The 17,674-nt window shown below is 38.4% G+C and overlaps 1 protein-coding gene across 3 annotated transcripts in view; it reads left to right on the plus strand.

Annotated features, from left to right (window-relative positions):
* The window catches only part of Avl9 (AVL9 cell migration associated), a 57,393-nt gene that overhangs the window by 12,825 nt on the left and 26,894 nt on the right, over positions 1 to 17,674 (plus strand). For 2 of the 3 annotated variants that reach the window (XM_004629551.2, XM_023713455.1), the window contains exons 2-8: positions 313 to 433; positions 2,723 to 2,808; positions 6,859 to 6,930; positions 10,746 to 10,835; positions 12,225 to 12,291; positions 13,566 to 13,606; positions 15,448 to 15,486. In XM_004629551.2, coding sequence (XP_004629608.1) covers positions 313 to 433; positions 2,723 to 2,808; positions 6,859 to 6,930; positions 10,746 to 10,835; positions 12,225 to 12,291; positions 13,566 to 13,606; positions 15,448 to 15,486 — 516 coding nt within the window. The remainder of the gene's footprint in view (positions 1 to 312; positions 434 to 2,722; positions 2,809 to 6,858; positions 6,931 to 10,745; positions 10,836 to 12,224; positions 12,292 to 13,565; positions 13,607 to 15,447; positions 15,487 to 17,674) is intronic. The other variant, XM_023713456.1, reaches the window with a different exon arrangement.

Raw genomic sequence — 17,674 nt, forward strand, 5'->3', positions numbered from 1 at the left:
CCTTGCACTTGCCAGGCAAGTGCTTATTCTACTGAGCTATCTCCCTGGCCCCTTTTTTTCTTCTGTGCCATAGGTTTGCTAATAATGTCAAATGTCATCAATAAGTGTGGCTTAACCATGTCTGTCACTCAGGGTTCAAAAGCATTTTGCTTATCAGGATAAGATAGTTCCTTTCAGGGCCAGGGAGACAGCCCAGTAGAACAAGTGATTGCCTGGCAAGCACAGGGGCCTGAGTTCAATTCCTGGTACCACAAAAAAAAAGGTAATTCCTTTCATTAACCACTTTTAAGCTAACATTTCTTATCATTTCAGGTTGAATTCTCTTATCCACCCCTGATTCCAGGAGATGGACATGATAGCCACGTTTTACCTGAAGAATGGAAGTATCTGCCCTTCCTTGCCTTACCAGATGGCGCACACAACTATCAGGAAGGTATGTGATGAAATGGGGGAACAATTACTAGGTACCATTTTTTAAAGATCTGGTGGTGGGGGACAGCCAAGGGGGAAGGATAGGGAGAAGAAAGTAAGAAGGATCAATATGTGATATGTATACATACTGATTTCCCACAATAAATGGATTTATTATGTGTCACAAACATACACCAATAAAAATAAAAACAATGGGCTACTGGACTCTTTTAGAATATTTTGCTGAGTTTACACACCTATAATATTCAATAACGGAACTTAGAAAAAATGGAGTATACAGATGAATGTCCATTTTGTATCTGTGTATTCAAAGTGGTTAGGATAGCTATATAGTTGCATTCTCTTAATGAATAGAATGATTTGTTCTAATGGTGTTTGTAAATAGGATCTCAAGTCCGCATTTTGTACAGCAATTAACCACTAAGAAGAATATATGCAGTGTGTTATTTGTTGAATCTGTATTTCCGATTTGATTTGAAACTGTCTCATTGCTATCTGTTTATCAATAAAATTTTGAAAAAAAATTAAAAAAAAATAAAAACAGGCTAAAGATTCTAAATTCACTGGTAAAAGAAATGTCTTTGGTTATTGTAACTATTAAAATATTGATGTGATAGTCAGATGTGGCATATGCCTATAATGTCAGCTTTTTGAAAGGATAAAGCAGGAGGACTACAAGTTCAAGACCAGTCTTAACAACTTAACAAAACTATGTCTGAAAATATAAAAAGCAGGTGCTCGGGATGTAGCTCAGTGCTCCCTGGATTCAAACCCCTATGCCACCTACACCAAAAAAAAAAAAAAAAAAAAAAAATACTGTTCAGAGAGGACTGAACATTGACTGCAGCTTGCTATCCTTAGCTACCTCTGAGAGCAGCCCTAGCTAAGTAAGTCCAGAGCATGATGGCTGCTGCTGGGAGCACTCCTTCCAGTTGTACTGTCAGTTCCTCTCAAAAGCAGAAAGCAAAGGTTCCTTGTACAAGCTATATACTGCTTGAATGCTAGTCTAGGCTTGCTGGGCTTAGTTATCCCAGTGCCTACATGGGAACAGCTGTGGTTGTTTCTCCACCTCTGAAATTAATGTCATTAGTGCTCTGCTTACAAGAGTGAGTAACTCAGAGAAAACAGTGCTATGAAGTTCTTATTGAGCCTTCCTCTGACTCATAAATGAGTACCTTGCTAGACTTCATGAAGGATACGAGGCTCTACCAGGTTAAAGTTCGCTTGATAACCTGTTTTCCTAATGTCATATTAAATAATTTTTTCATGAAATCAGACTGTTTCTATGCAGTTTAAATGTAGTGTTTATAATTTCAGAAATCTTTTTTCTCCTTTTTTATTACAAAGTTTTTAAAAATTCTGAAAAGTTGAATTAAATATAGTAAATTCTTATACTTATCTCTCATCACTGAGAGATAATACCTGGCAGCCACAGTTTAAAGATGGGAAAGTTTATTTTGGCTCACAGTTTGTAGAGGTTTCAGTCCAATTCAGCTAGTTCCAAGGCAGGGCTGCATAGCAGAGGGGCAGTGCTAAGGACAAACAGGTCATGGCCTGGCAGGAAGCAGAGAGAAGTCAAGAAAAGAGGAAAGGAGATGTCCTTCCAGGCCATGCCCCCAGTGAACCCCTGCCACTGACCAGACTTCACCTCCCAACATCACATTTAGCTGTAAACGCACCTGTGATAATCCACTAGTATCATGCCTCCTTGATCCAGTCACCTCCCAAAAGCCCCACCTATGAGCAAAGGAGACTTTGGGGGTCATCTAGATACCATCTATAACATGAAGAGTCTACAGACCTTCTTTATGGATATAGTTTTTATCTGTACTGTTTTAAAGTTAGTTGGAAACAGTGAAGCACTTCAGCTCTAAATACATGATCTCGTAAGACTAAGATCATTATTATAGCTAAGAGATTTGACATCAGTTCCGTAATACCATCTAACAGACAATCTGTTTCCCCATTTGTCCCCCAAAATTTCTAGGATCCATTCAAGATTCACATATTGCCATTAGTTTTTGACACTACTTTCTATTAATCTGAACAGTCCTCTGTACATGTTTCCTGTAATTAAGCCTCAGTTTATCCTGTTATAATTCAGCCTCTTGGACTACAAGGAGTTCAGAGAAATTCTTAAAAATCAGTGGTTGTGATGCTGAACATAAGTATGGCATGGGTTCCTTGATATGCCATCATTTTTGTATTAATGATTGAAGTATAACTTAAAGTTTCATTATTAATAAGGGTGATTTCCCTCAGTATTTATATTTTCCTGTGTATCTTTTAGATACTGTATTTTTTCACTTGCCACCCAGAAATGGAATTGGAGACACAGTATATGGTATCTCTTGCTACCGACAAATTGAAGCCAAGGTATGATAGTTAATGAGCAACAATAGAAAAACTATAAAATCCTTTCTTAGGTGTTGGTCACTTAGGGAAATGTATAGTTCATATTTTTCATGTGGCACTTGTGATGTTTTTTATTTTTATAAATAATTTGTAATTGCTACTCCTATAGTACTGATTTATTCATGCTAATATTTTTATAAATCGAGATGGGCATCTATGAATATATAGGGTATATTTTGTACATTTAAAAATTTTAATCTTTTATTTATTTATTTGGTACAGGGTCTCGCTACACAGCTCAGACTCGTACTGATCCTCCTATCTCAGCTTCCCCAGTGCTGGGATTACAGGCGTGCACCACCATGCCCAGTTTCAGTGGCCAGTTCAACCTGGGGCCAGCATGGCATGCAGTACTGGGGACTGAACCCAGGTCCTTGTGTTTGCCAGGCAGGTGCTTAGACCAATGAGCTATTTGCCCGGCCCAGTGTACATTGTTTTTAGATAGTGTTTTCCACATTATCCATTTGTCTTTGAAGTACTACATTAAAGTTTCATATTGCCTTCTACTTTTCTGTTTCTAGTGTTTGATACTTATGTTTGTTAGCTTTCCTTCATGTGACAAAATACCTGAAATAATCAGCTTATGGAATGAGAAAAGGTTTATCTTGGCTTAGTGATTTCCATGGTTTCAGCTCATAATTACTTGCTTTAGACTTGGGGTCTGGGAGTGCATCAGAACTGGGGTGTATAACAGAGGAGGCTAGGAAGCAAAGAGAGAAGGGGTTGGGATCCCAGGATATCCTGGAAGGGTAGCCCCAGTGACCTAACTTCATCCAGTGAGGCTCCATCTTTGAAAGTTCTACCACCTCCCAATAGCACACAGACTTGGGATCAAGCCTGTTACACGTAAGCTTCTGGGGATACCTGTCCAAACCATAGCATTCCTGATTCTAGTGAACGTTAGTGTTTATTTAAACAAAAGAAAACAGTTGACAAATTGGATGGCTCCTGGAACCACAGCAGCTTTTGAGAACTGCCAAGATCCTGACAAGATAGCATTTTTAGAAACCAGAAATGAGATAGAGAACCCAGCCTACTTGGCCACAGCCTAGCCATTCAACCAATTGATTAGTTCCAATTTACTCTTAGCTACTTGGTTGTGGGGCTTCCTTCAGCATCCAAAGCTCAGTTACTGTGATTACTTTGTGTTTGACTGCTCTGTTGGTCCCAAGCCTTATTAGTGGGAGATCAATGATGCTCTAAAGTAGTGAGTGATTTTCAGCCTTTAGCTCCAAATGAGAGTCAGTGAGGAGCTTTGAGAGCTAGGATGACCAGGCCACTGACTTAATTCTGTGCGCCAGGGGGTTCTACTGCATAATCAAAATTGAAAACCACAGCTCTAGAACAACAGTAGCTTTTAACAAGAATTAACTGGGGCTTTTTGTTTTTATTTTTTAAATTTTATTTATGTGTGTGTGTGTGTGTGTGTGTGGCCAGCTCAGCCCACCAGGGGGCGGGCTGGCTGGCATGTGGTGCTGGGGGATTGAACCGCGGTCCCTGTGCTTTGCTAAGCTTGTTCTAAGTAGGTGCTTTAGACCACTGAGCCATCTCACCAGCCCGTTCTTCTTTTTCTTCAAATACATGTTCCTGCTACTAACTGAATTAGTATCTCTAAAACTAGAGCATGGGCAATCATTAGGTTCAGAAGCTTCCTGAGGTAGACAATTAACTTAGTAGATTTCTTCTGTCTTTATATTGAAAGTTTGAAACATGCGGGTGTATCACAAGAATCGTACAAGCGCATGCTCATCATGGAGAATCAGCAGTTCTTAATGTTCTATCACATGTACTCTGTGTGTGAGGTTTTTTTTCTCTAAATGTTTTGTGAGCGAATTACAAGTGCAAATTCCAGGATACCCAAAATCAGTTAATGTCTGTATAATGAGTAAAAATCTAAAAGTAAAGATACTGTTCTCATTATCACATACAGTTTGTCAGTTTTGCGTCAGTAAAGCAGAAAATATAAAAGAAACCTAAAGCTAAAAGAAACCTGAGATTAAGTTGGCCTAATAACTTTGTGCACTGATCCCTTCACATACTGTTATCTTAATATGTGAAATAAATTGAATGCTGCCCTTTCTTAGAAATCAGCTCCTAGGGGCTGGTGAGATGGCTCAGTGGTCTAAAGCACCTACTTAGAACAAGCTTAGCAAAGCACAGGGACCGCGGTTCAATCCCCCAGCACCACATTCCAGCCAGCCCTGCCCCCAGGCAGACTGAGCTGGACACACACACACACACACACACACACACACACAAATAAATAAAAATAAATAAATTTTTTTTTAAAAAGAAAGAAATCAGCTCCTCCACTTCCTCTTATGCTTCATAGATAACATAAGTAATAGTAAAAGTATTTCTTCCATATATTTCTTTCCCTCACAGCTGTTATCTTTAACAACAATTCTCATGCCCTGCATCTCTTTCATGTATTGTCTCTTAACACCTCAGCTTGATCCACTATACAGTACATGAGAGTTGCCCACTACTTCATGTTTTTTAGCTACATCTGAGAAATTGAACAAATATACCAGACATGAAAAAGACCTAAGAGAAAATTCTTAATTCTCTGTGAATGAAGGTAGGACATAATGGGTGAATCCACTTAAAAGCAAAGTCTACTCTTGACCTAGTTTAATGACCAATTTAAGACTAGTCTCCTTGGTCCTCTGGACAAATCAAATGTGAGGAAAAACTGTTTTTGCTTCACTCAAAACTTTATCTGAAGTGGACCAAATCAAGGTTTGTAGAGATCTGCAGAAATGTCACATAGCGTCTCAGTTACTTTTGTTGCTGAGAGATAATACCTGACACAGGTAAAGGAGGAACTGTGTATTTCAGCACACAGTTTATAGGTTTCTTTCTTTTTCTTTTCTTTTTTTTTTTTTTGGTGGAACCGGGGATTGAACTCAGACCCTTGCGCTTGCCAGGCAAGTGCTTATTCTACTGAGCTATCTCCCCGGCCCAGGATTTATAAATTTCATTCCATAGTTGGGTCTAAGGCAGGGTGGAATGGTATGGGGACATCACAGAGGAGAAACAGTTCATAGCAGGGCAGGCAGGAGTCAGCAATAGCGAGCAGCCTGCCATCTTTTCTGTCATTTTTATCCTATTCTGGCTATAAGCCTTTTGGGTCATACAACCCACACCCAGGGTGGGTCTTCCTGTTATTTACATTCAGAACTCTGCTAAACCAATCAGTGTACTAATTTTTGTACCACAAACCCTTAATCCTAGTATCATACACCCTTAATCCACATTCACACACCTTGGACCCATCTACCTCTTAAAAGCCCCAGTTACAAGTTCATAAGGCTTTGGCGGTGGGGGGGGGGGCACCTAGATACAAGCCATAACACAAACCACTCCACAGTCACTGAGAAATAAGTTATGAATGCAGCATTGGCCTGTTACACAAGTCTGCTAGGATGTCCTCCAGCCTTGTGTAGCTTGACTAATTTAGAACTATGACAGGTCTTCCATTCTGGAGAAACAACCTGTCTGTTCTTGTCATCTCTTAAACTAGCCCTTCTTGGCCGGGGAGATAGCTCAGTGGAATAAGTGCTTCCCTGGCAAGCATAAGGGCCTGAGTTCAATCCCCGGTTCTGCCAAAAAGAAACCAACAACAACGAGCCCTTCTTACCAGCGACATTGATCTGTGAACAGTTCACCTCTTCTGAAGCCACAATCATCAGTGATTGGTTTACACTGAATGGTTGACTTGGGTGTAGTGACTTACACAGAAGGCAGTCTCCACTATAAATTCCTTGAGAGTAGCAATTGTCCCTTCACCTTTATATTCCCAGTGCCTACCATAGCTTTGGGCACATAGTACATTTATATAATAGTATATTTATGTACATTCAATAAGTATTTTCTGAGGACCTCAATGAATAATTTTGAATTTAAATTAAGTGCAAGAAATTTTTTAAAATACTATTTTCCTGTTGAAAAATGTGTCTTCTACATATTACTGTGAAATATTTCTGACTATCTATTTGTCCACAATAGGCATTGAAAGTTAGGCAAGCTGATATCACCAGAGAGACCGTTCAGAAAAGTGTCTGTGTTCTAAGCAAGCTGGTAAGAGACCAACTAATTCATTTATGTGTTTGTTACACATTTATGGCAGATTTTTATTTAGGAATAAAGCATTGAAGTAAGAGATTAATAAGACTAATAATTGTTAAACTTAGGAGCTTATTATTTATGCTCTTGCATTTCCTTTTCCTCTTTGCCTTTTGGTAGCTTTACTTTTTTGTACATTTTTCCAAGACTGGGTAAGAGGGAAGGGTTTCTGGTAGGTTGTTGAAGAGATTGCCCCTGGCTCAGATAGTTGGCTGGTTGACATGAGACCAAAACGAGGCATATGATACTTTTTTCTTTTTAAAAAATATATTTAGTACAGGGTATACAGGATCTACAGTGTCTCGCTACACAGATCAGATTCATAGTGATCCTCCTGTTTTCGGCCTCCCAGACTCTGGGATTACAGGTGCCCACCACCACACCCAGTCTCCATTGCCATCTCAGCATGCCTCTGGGTGCAGGGCCAGCCCAGCACACCAGGGATCACTCTGCCTAAGTAGGCGCTTTAGTCTGCTGAACTGTCTGGCCAGCCCTCACATGATGCTTTTTATGTGTCTATTTTTGTTTTGTTCCCAAGACTTTGGATAAATAATAGTTGAGATTTAAAATGTCACAATTACTCATATTTTATTGATAATAGAAAAAAATTCATGACTATTGTAGTGAAAAATTTTGGTCTTAACATTCTCTTTATATTTTAAAATGTTTGAGAAAAAAAATGATATGGTGAAATTGTACTGTAATAACACCTCAAAATTGTGTTTCTTCTAGGTACAAGTTGATGCAAAAGTGAAAAATTTTTTTTTTTAACAATATATCTTATTTATTTATTTATTTATTTGTGTGTGTGTGTGTGTGTGTGTGTGTGTGTGTGGCCAGCTCAGCCCACCAGGGGGCAGGGCTGGCTGGTATGTGGTGCTGGGGGATTGAACCGTGGTCCCTCTGATTTGCTAAGCTTGTTCTAAGTAGGTGCTTTAGACCACTGAGCCATCTCACCAGCCCCGTGAAAATATTTTTTAAAAGAAAATAAATGACATTTGATTTTCATAGTGCACTAATGTCAAATACCTAATTCTGCTTGTGAAATACAGTTAACAAAATCCCATTTGTAGGGAATAATCCTGTGTCATATTAGGTGTGTATAATTTCAATATTAGCCACTTCTCTAGTTAACTTAAATCAATATTTTTTAATCTATTCACTAAATGTAGACAGGTTTTAATTATTTCTTCAATACTTGCCCATTTTCCTATATCTACAGGCAATTTAAATGTGTATTGCATAATTGGATTTTGCAAAAGTTTTTGGTTTTCACCTTTATTACTAAGCTAAAAAAAGAAAGCATCATTGTAATTTAACACTATTAGCCTTCATAAGATTTTAAGAATCTTTTTTCTTCAAGATAATAAATAGGACAAGAATATATTTTCAGGGCCGGCCAAATAGCTCAGCAGATTAAAGTGCCTGCAAGCCAGTGCAGGGGCTAGGAGTTCAATCACCGGGCCTGCCATGCCAGCCCTGCCCCCAGGGTGTGCTGAGACAGCAATTCAAACTGGGCATGGTGGCACGCACCTGTTTACAGCCTCTCAACTCTTGGGAGGCTGTAAACAGGCGGATCACTACGAGTCCGATCTAGTAGTGAGACTCTGAACCCTTCCCTAAAATACACCCTGCGAACCCTTCCCTAAAATACAAAATATATAGATATATATTTTGTATATATATATATATTCCCACCCCCCGGGGGGCTTGCCAGTTAGCTCAGTTGTTTAAGTGCTGGCATGGGCAAACCCAGTCAGTCACAGGGGACCATGGTTCGATCCCCAGCTCCACATGCCACACCAGACCTGCCCTTAAGGCAACTTGAGCTAGCCAAAAAAAAAAAGAATACATTTTCCTAGAAAACATTCTTATAAAACACCCTGCTATCTGAAAATTAATAGATTCATAGGGCCGGGGAGATGGCTCAGTAGAATAAGCGCTTCCCTGGCAAGCGCAAGGGCCTGAGTTCAATCCCCAGTTCCGCAAAAAAAAAAAGATTCATAATCTGATTTCTATACAGTTTCCAGAAGGGTAATGTGAAAAATATACATCAGTAAATTACTGTTTTATGTTGGATCAGAGACAAAAGCCTGAGACTGTCAGATATGAAAGTAAAACACCTTGTGTCCCCAAGTAATCCTGTTTTGAAGGGCAATTATAATCCTAACAGAACCCAATTTTATGTCAGGTATTAATTCTATACTGGACACTTCTTTTTTGGTACTGAGAATTGAACTAGGACCTCACTAGACACTTTTTATTATTCTATAGTTGTCATTTTTATAACATTGAAATTTATTTACTATTCCCATTTTATAAAGGCATACCTAAGAGAATATCTAATACTTATCCACCTAGACCTAAATAATAAAATTGAGGTGAAATCTAATTTTATCTGTCTCTGAAACAGACATAGAGATGTAAAGAACTCACTCAGAAAGGCTGATTGTTCATAGTGCATTATAGCCTACATGTAAAAATATAATGGATTTACATTTAGAGGGCAGTAATACATTATTACCAGGAATACTGGGGAGAAAACTTCCAGTGTTACTTTTTTTTTTTAATGTATTTGATACAGGGTCTCACTACGTAGCTCAGACTCATAGTGATCCTCCAGTTTTCAGCCTCCCAGCACTAGGATTACAGGCATGTGCACCCAGTCTTGGTGGCTGGCTCAGCATGCCTGGGGGCGTGTGGTGCAGGGGAATCAAACCCTGGTCCCTGTGTTTGCCTAAGCAGGCGCTTAGTCTGCTGAGTTATTTTTATTTATTTATTTTTTAAGTGTTTTTATTTTATTTTTATTGTGTGTGTGTGTGTGTGTGTGTGTGTGTGGTCAGCTCAGCCCACCAGGGAGCGGGGCTGGCTGGCATGTGGTGCTGGGGGATTGAACCGCGGTCCCTGTGCTTTGCTAAGCTTGTTCTAAGTAGGTGCTTTAGACTACTGAGCCATCTCACCAGCCCCCAGTGTTACTTTTAAAAAACTAATTGTATGTAAGTCTAAAGAGGACATATAAATGAGAAAACATTAGAAAAGGTAAAAAGGTGGATATGGTAGAAGACTTTAAGTAGAAATAAGAATTACAGAAACTTTGTTCAAGAAGAGCATGTGGTTAGGGTATAGAGTAGTTCTGAGCCTTCACAGGGCTGAAAACAGGGAAATAAATTTAAGTATAAACATTGAGCTAGTTATAAGAACTGAACTGCTGTAAGAATTATTAAATGCTGCCACAGCCAACAGAACAATGTACAGAATGAGAATATATTATAAATCTTATAGCTAATTGTTAGTGCTTTCTGTGTGCCAGGTACTAAGTGCTTTCACTTGTTATTTAATCCTTAAGACAGTCCTATAAGATATGCTATCAGCTGGGCTATACACTTATAATCGTATCATTCAGGAGGCTAAGGCAGCAGGATCTCTAGATTGGGGCCAACCAGAGCTACATAGTGAGACTGCATCTCAAAAACAAAACAACAAAAAGACATAGTCTTGTCAGCAAGCGGATGTGGAGAGGTTGAATGCCCAGGGTTAGCAGCAGAGTGATGGATCAGGCCTAGGAGTCTTGAGTGTTGATATTGCCAGGGTACCAGATACCTCCCAACTTTAGCCCAGGAATGAAAGTAGGTGATGTCAGTTTCCATCCACAAGAAATGAGGCCCGAAAATTGGCAGTTACTCATCTTCTCTCCCTGTTCTCCTTTAAATTGAAAAGCTGTTTGTTGTTGTTACTATTATCAACCTAATGATAATTTCTCTTCCTTTAAGCCTCTCTATGGCTTACTTCAAGCAAAACTCGAGCTCATTACACATGCATATTTTGAAGAGAAGGACTTTTCTCAAATTTCCATTCTAAAGGTAACTTTATACTTTTTTATAGATTTATTTGGCTGAAGATAGATTACTGAATCAAGTAAATCTTGTAAGTCTGTGAAAGACAATCATTTATAAGCTAAAGAAAGACATTCTTAATGGATATGATGATGGACGACTATAACCCCAGCACTCTGGGAAGTTGAGGCAGGAAGACCGCAAGTTCAAGCCCAGCCTGGGCAACTTAGCCTTATCTCAAAAAAAAAAAAAAAAAAAAAGCTCTGATGTTATAGGATATAGTTCAGTATCAAAGCTCTAGTTTCAATCACCAAAAAGAAGGCCATTCTTTGAAAAATCCATTTACATTAAAACATTGAAGGACCATGACTGGCAGCATATTTCTGAATTTAACCAAGCCAGGCATGATGGTGCATGCCTGTAATCCCAGCACTCAGGAGGCTGAGGCAGGGGGATTGCTGTGAGTTTGAGGCCAGCATGGACTACATAGTGAATTCAATCTACATAGTGAGACCCAATCTCAGAAAACCAAAGTTAAAATAAATTTAATCAGACTATTTTAGGAAATAATGATTGTAAATAACTTAACCTAAGTATCTTTCTTTTCTTTTTCTTTTTGAGAGAGGCCTTGAACTCACTCTAGCCCAGACTGGTCTCAAACTTGCCACAATCATCCTGCCTCTGCCTCTTGAGTGCTGGGATTACTGGGATTACAGGCATATGTCACCATGCCTGACTCTTAAGTTTTTCTTAATAATAACCTTTTGACTATGGCATTGCTTCTGTGAATTTAGCTTACCAATAAGCTGCATAGTGGGTTTATTATATACAAGGCTCCTGGTTCCTAGTTTCCAATAACCTGAACCAGAGAAACCACAGTTATTTTCTTGAAGGTGGAGACATGTTTTTCTGAAGGCTGTATATACTCTGTACATATCATGAATCTCTCCTAGGTGCTGGTGAGACTAGGGTAGTTAGGAAGCCAGGAAATTTATCCTGGGAGTCCGTACCAACCTGTGAGGTGAGGAGGGAGGAAAGGAATCCCTAAGAAATGTCACATTGCCCAGCTCTCCTGGGCTTGTCTGGATACAGCTCATATCTGGAAGATAAGAAATGAATGCTTATCCTCCAGATATGAGCTGGAAAAAAAAAAGAAAAGAAAGATACTTATGTAAGTTATTTACAATCTTTATTTCCCAAAATAGTCTGGTTAAATTTATTTTTAACATTGGTTTTCTGAGATTGGGTCTCACTATATAGTTCAGCCTTATCTTAAAACTGGCCAAGTTTCAGAGAAACCTTAACTGTTCTTAAGTTTATTACCTGCAACATAAGCTGCCTCAAAACCATCTGTTTTCTGATCATCGTATTTCTAATTCAGTATCAAAAATGATCTAAGTTCAGTCTGTTTCATAGGAGCTTTATGAACATATGAATAGTTCCTTGGGAGGAACTTCGTTAGAAGGATCCCAAGTGTATCTTGGTAAGTAACTTTTGTACAACTCAGAGAAGCTGCCTTCGTTTCTGCTCAGCTAGGTTGCATGTAAAATGTCCTGATCAAAATTCCTATCTCTGCATGAGACAAACTTTTCAGTAGTCAATGCTGGTCCTGCTTTAAAGATCCTCTAGCTGTGTTTATACTGAGAAAGGTAATGGCATACTGGTTGCAACTTTCACTAATATTGTACAGGGTGAAGTTTTCAGAATTTTAATGGAAGTTTATTTCCTTTATTTTAATGCTGACTAGCTCAGTTCCGTATATAAGAGAGGGAAAAGAAAAGAAAACAGAAACTTCTCAGTTATATTCTAAGATTTTTCAAATTAGGAATTTTGTTAAATTTATACTATCTTGTCAACTCAGAATATCCTTTGGTGTCTAAGAACTCAGAATCCTCTTCCAAATAAAAACAAAATATTGTAGTCACACATTGATTTCTGCTTCCTCAATTTCTAGTCCAATATGAGGTCATAGTCCAATTTGAGGTACAAATGATGGTAGTTTATAATTGCAATCCTGTGTGTAATGCAAGCTACTTAGAGAGCATCTCTTCTGAGAGCACATTTTTCTCTGAATTATTTGCTCTTATATTTTAGTGTTTGAGGCAGATAACTGGGAAAGACTGTTTCCTAAATAATAGCAAATGGAATCCAGTGACCAAAACCATGCTCAAATGGTTGACTTCTAGAGTATGTATTTGTAGACTTGGGGAGGGTATTAGATTTGTAATGCCCCGACAGTGACTACTAGCTATGTAGAGTTGTCTGCATTTATATTGAAATTAATAGGGAGGGTGATGGGAGAATGGCAAGAATTGAGTTGTGTTATGTGTGTGTACCAGCTCCCAGTGATGAATAATCATTATGTACTGCAAACATGGGCTAATAAAATTTTTGACTGGGGATATAGGTCAGTGGCATAGCACCTGCCTGGCAAGTTGAGGTCCGGAGTTTGATTCTCAGTACAAACATTTTTTTAAAAAAAATAAAAAGGAAATAAATTAATAAAAATTAAATGCAATTTAAAATTAAAATTTGTGGGTCACACTTGGCCACATTTCAACTAGATAGGGCAGGTTTAAGCATTTGTACCCTTGCATAAGTTCTGTTGGACAGCAGTATTTCTGAGCACATGTATGTTTGATCAAATACTAAGTAAATAGGTTTGAGTATTTGCATATAATTTTTTCACATTCCTTTCCTAAGTTTGAAAAAAAAATAGACTATAGTCATAGATTAGCTTTTTTGTTCATATTGTAGGTCTGTCTCCTCGAGATCTTGTCCTTCATTTTCGACACAAGGTATGATACCTTAGCATTTATGCGAGATATTTTAGTACATCATATAGCTACACAACATTGTAGCTATCTAGCTTTTGTGTTCTTCTAGGCACCAGCTTCACCAGCTCTTCTCATGATGTCACCAGTGGCATAAAGCAAAATTACTGCTAGGCTTGCAGTATTACTTATATCTGTGCTTTCATCCAGGCACACAGAGTAACAAGCTGCCCTTTGTAAGTCAGTGGTGAGCTGCTGACTAACATCACTTGTGATTCTCAGGACTCAATCTTTAATAGTATTTCTGCTAAGTGGAATCTCAGAGATGCTTTGTGTAATTTTATCCTGTCTAAGAAGTCATGAAGAGAGGAAACTTCCAGACAGCATGGCCATTGTGATAAAATCCCCATTGGGGAAGGGCTTACATGTTTTGCTCTGCACGGTGAACTTTAAAAACTGTCAGCAGTCAGTGACTTGTTTTAGAAAGATATTTGCAAAAACTAAGATAATGGGAATGATATTTCCTCAGTTTCTTCAAGTTTCCCTTCTCAGTTTCACTAAGTTGGGCAATCCACTATCTGTTTTCAATTTTGCTTTTTTTGTTATAGTCATTTCTTGGTGTTCAAGATTTGGAGTCTACAAAAATGCAAATTATTTTTAAAATGGAAGTACCCAATACAAATCTATCCCTATACCAAAAATAGCCAACACTGTTAGCAGTAAAGAATTGGATATTCCCTGAATCGAAAATCTATGGCAGTCGGGCATGGTGGCCCACACTTATAATCCCAGCACTCAGGAGGCTGAGATAGGAAGATCATTGTGAGTTTGAGACCAGCTTAAGCCCAGCCTGAGCTGCATAGTGAGACCCTGTCTCAAAAAGTCCAAAAAAAACCCCAAAATCTATGGCAATGATTCTCAACTGGGTTTCCTCTTAAATTTGCTCACCACCAGCTTTTAGCCTGCTCTCAAGATGGCATCTGAGTGTTTTCCTGCTTTGTGGGAAGCTTCTACTAAAATCACAGCTAGTCCAGGCAAATATAAATATAAAAATAAAGTTCTTATTTTCATAAATTCTTCACAGACAGCTAAATATGATAATGCAGATTCAAAAATGCCAGGGGACAGCACAAAATTAAGAGTCAGTCTCTTAATTACAACATCTTGCTAAATCATAGATATTAAATTTCAGTTTTTCATAAGAAAATAGCTAAAATCTTGCTATTAAAAATGAACTTAAAATTCACAGCCAGGGGCCGGGGAGATAGCTCAGTAGAATAAGCATTTGCCTGGCAAGCGTAGGGTCCTGAGTTCTATCCCTGGTACCACAAAAAAAAAAAAAAAAAAAAAATTTACAGCCAGTGCAAAGAAATACATATTTTTGGCAGCACACTGAGCATCCATAAAAAAGCTCAGGTGCGTTGGAGCTAGTGAGTTGCAGCTCATGACACCATTGCCCCTGTGTGTGCTGTTAGCAGATGCTTGAATGCTGGGGGGTGGGGGGGGGCTTAGCCCACTGCAGCGTGTGTGCTGTAGGTTCAGCACTACTGTACAAGACATTTATTGAATACCTGCCATGTGTATGTACTGAGCATCCAGAAGTAAGTAAATCCTGCCCTTTATTTCAAGCAAAATTGGCACTGTGCTCCAAAAAAGATAATTTCAATTTGAGATTTAATTGACTCATTAAATTTTTAGAGAACACAAGTAACATTTAATTTCTTGGTATAATTCATTTCTTCTGTTTTTTAAATGCTGCAATTTGACTGTTCATTATATGATAAAACAATTTTGTTTGAGGATGGGAAATAGCAAATAATAGACTTGAGTTTCTCATTTTAATACAGGGTTTTGTCTTTTTGTAGGTCTTAATTCTGTTTAAATTAATTCTTCTGGAAAAAAAGGTGAGACAGGGGTAGAAGGAATGTATTACATGAAATGAGAACTAATATTAAAATATTAAGGTGTTGGGGCTGGGGAGATGGCTCAGTGGAATAAGTGCTTCTCTGGCAAGCGCAAGGGCCTGAGTTCAATCCCTGGTTCCGCTAAAAAAAATATATATATGTATATATAATATCTGTATCTATATATAGGTAGATAGATAGATATAGATATTATATATGTATATGTTAAGGTGTTTCTTGCCTATCAAATTGTGTGAGCTGAAACACTTCATCAACTTAGAAATATAAAGCTGCATGTTTATAGTGTGATAGTACATTTTGTTATCAGGATAATCTTCATAGTAGGCAACAGATAACCCAATTTAAAATGAATTTCAATAAAAAGGAAATGTTTGAGGTTGGTTTAGTCAGTGGTTTGAGAGTCTCGCTGAGTATTCAGTTTTTCCATCTTGTACAGTACACATTGTTGGCTCTATCCAGAGCCTGGTTTCACTTGTAGTGGAGGAAAGGCCAGTAGTAATTAGGCTTTTTACTTCCTCAGTCTTAACTGGTGACAGAGATAATACCTCTTTCCAAATCATTTAATATCAGTTCTTCCCTTTGGATCTATCAGTTAACCCTGAATTGTTAATTGCTGTCAGATCTGCCTTTACTGATTGGGTTAAACTTGGATTCTGTCTTACTCTGTAGTTGGGTTGGGATTTACCATGATTAGTATAGACTGCAGGCTAGGCCTCCTAGCCAAATTGGTCTGCTGCTTATTTCTGTAAATGAAGTATTATTGGGAAATAGTCACATGCATTCCTTTATTCTTGATTGTTTTCACTCTATAGTAGCAGTGTTGAGAATTTGTAAAAGAGACCCTGTGGTCTGCGAAGCAAAATACTTAACTCATCCTTTATTGAAAAATTTTGCTGACCTTTGGTTTTTTTTTTTTTTTTTTTTTTTTTTTTGACCTTTGGTTTAGACTACTAAGGAACCACTGTGTATACAAGACCAGTTTTGGGGCTGGGGATTTGGCTCAGTGGTAGAATGCTTGCCTAGCAAGCTGAAAGCCCTGAGTTTGGTCCTCAGCACCAAAAACAAAAAAATAAACCTCCCCTACAAGACCAGTTTTATATGCCATATTACTATGTTCAGGGGAGTAGAAATAGTAAAGATGTTAGGCAATGTACCGTGTCCACTGTGGTTCATTATCTTAAAAATATTCCTTTAACCCAACAATTTTCCCTTTAGGGAATTCTTTTCCAGAATTAGTCTGAGTTGGACACAAAACTCTGTCTCATAAAGAAGTTGGGCATGGTGGCCCACCTGTGAGGCAGGAAGATTGCCTTGAGTTCAAGGCCAGCCTGGGCTACATAGTGAGTTCAAGACCAGCCCGAGCAGGCTGGGATTATAGTTCAAGAGCACAGTACCTGCCCGACAAGTGTGAAGTCCTGAGTTTGATTCCTGGTACCAAAAAAAAAAAGACCACCCTGAACTACATAGCAAGACCCTGTCTCAAAAAAGAAGTCCTTCACAGAATCACTTTTAATAATACATTATATGTTAATAGCTCACTGATTGTTTAGCTTATATGTTGTGTGTAATTCCAAGTAAAAAAGATATTTAGGTAGCCTACCAGCCTATTAGAATAAATAAAAGGAATAGATAAAAGATTGTTTTCTTCCTGTTATTATTATTATTAGAAAGATTACAGAACTATGAGTTCTCAGCTGTGTTTGTTAGAGCTAAAAGTCTGAAGCTGGCTCTTGTTTTCAGTCTGGGATCCAGCCAGGGATCATGTATTGCATTGCTAGCCCCCATTAACTGCAACACTTTAACCACCTCCCACTCTTTCTTCTTGTTTGTTCATTTCTTTTTGTACTTCACAACATTGGCCCTTTTTATCCTCACGCATGTGTGCATGCATGAGTGTGCCTGTGTTGCTGGGGATAAACCCAGAGCCTTTGCAATGGAGCTATATCCCCAAACCCATTTTTATTTTTTATTTTGAAACTGTCCCTAAGATGGCAATGCTAAGCCTGACCATGTGGTATTCCTGCTTCAGTCTCCCAGAGTGCTAGGATTATAAGTGTACACCATCATACTCAGCTGACATTGATTTTAAAGGATCCATAAGAGCATTACAGGACTAGAACTGTATGGTTGTTTTCTTTTTTTTTTTTGGTGGAACCGGGGATTGAAC

This window comes from Octodon degus, unplaced genomic scaffold (genome assembly GCF_000260255.1).
Source record: "Octodon degus isolate 3935 unplaced genomic scaffold, OctDeg1.0 scaffold00031, whole genome shotgun sequence".
Lineage (NCBI taxonomy): Eukaryota > Metazoa > Chordata > Mammalia > Rodentia > Octodontidae > Octodon > Octodon degus.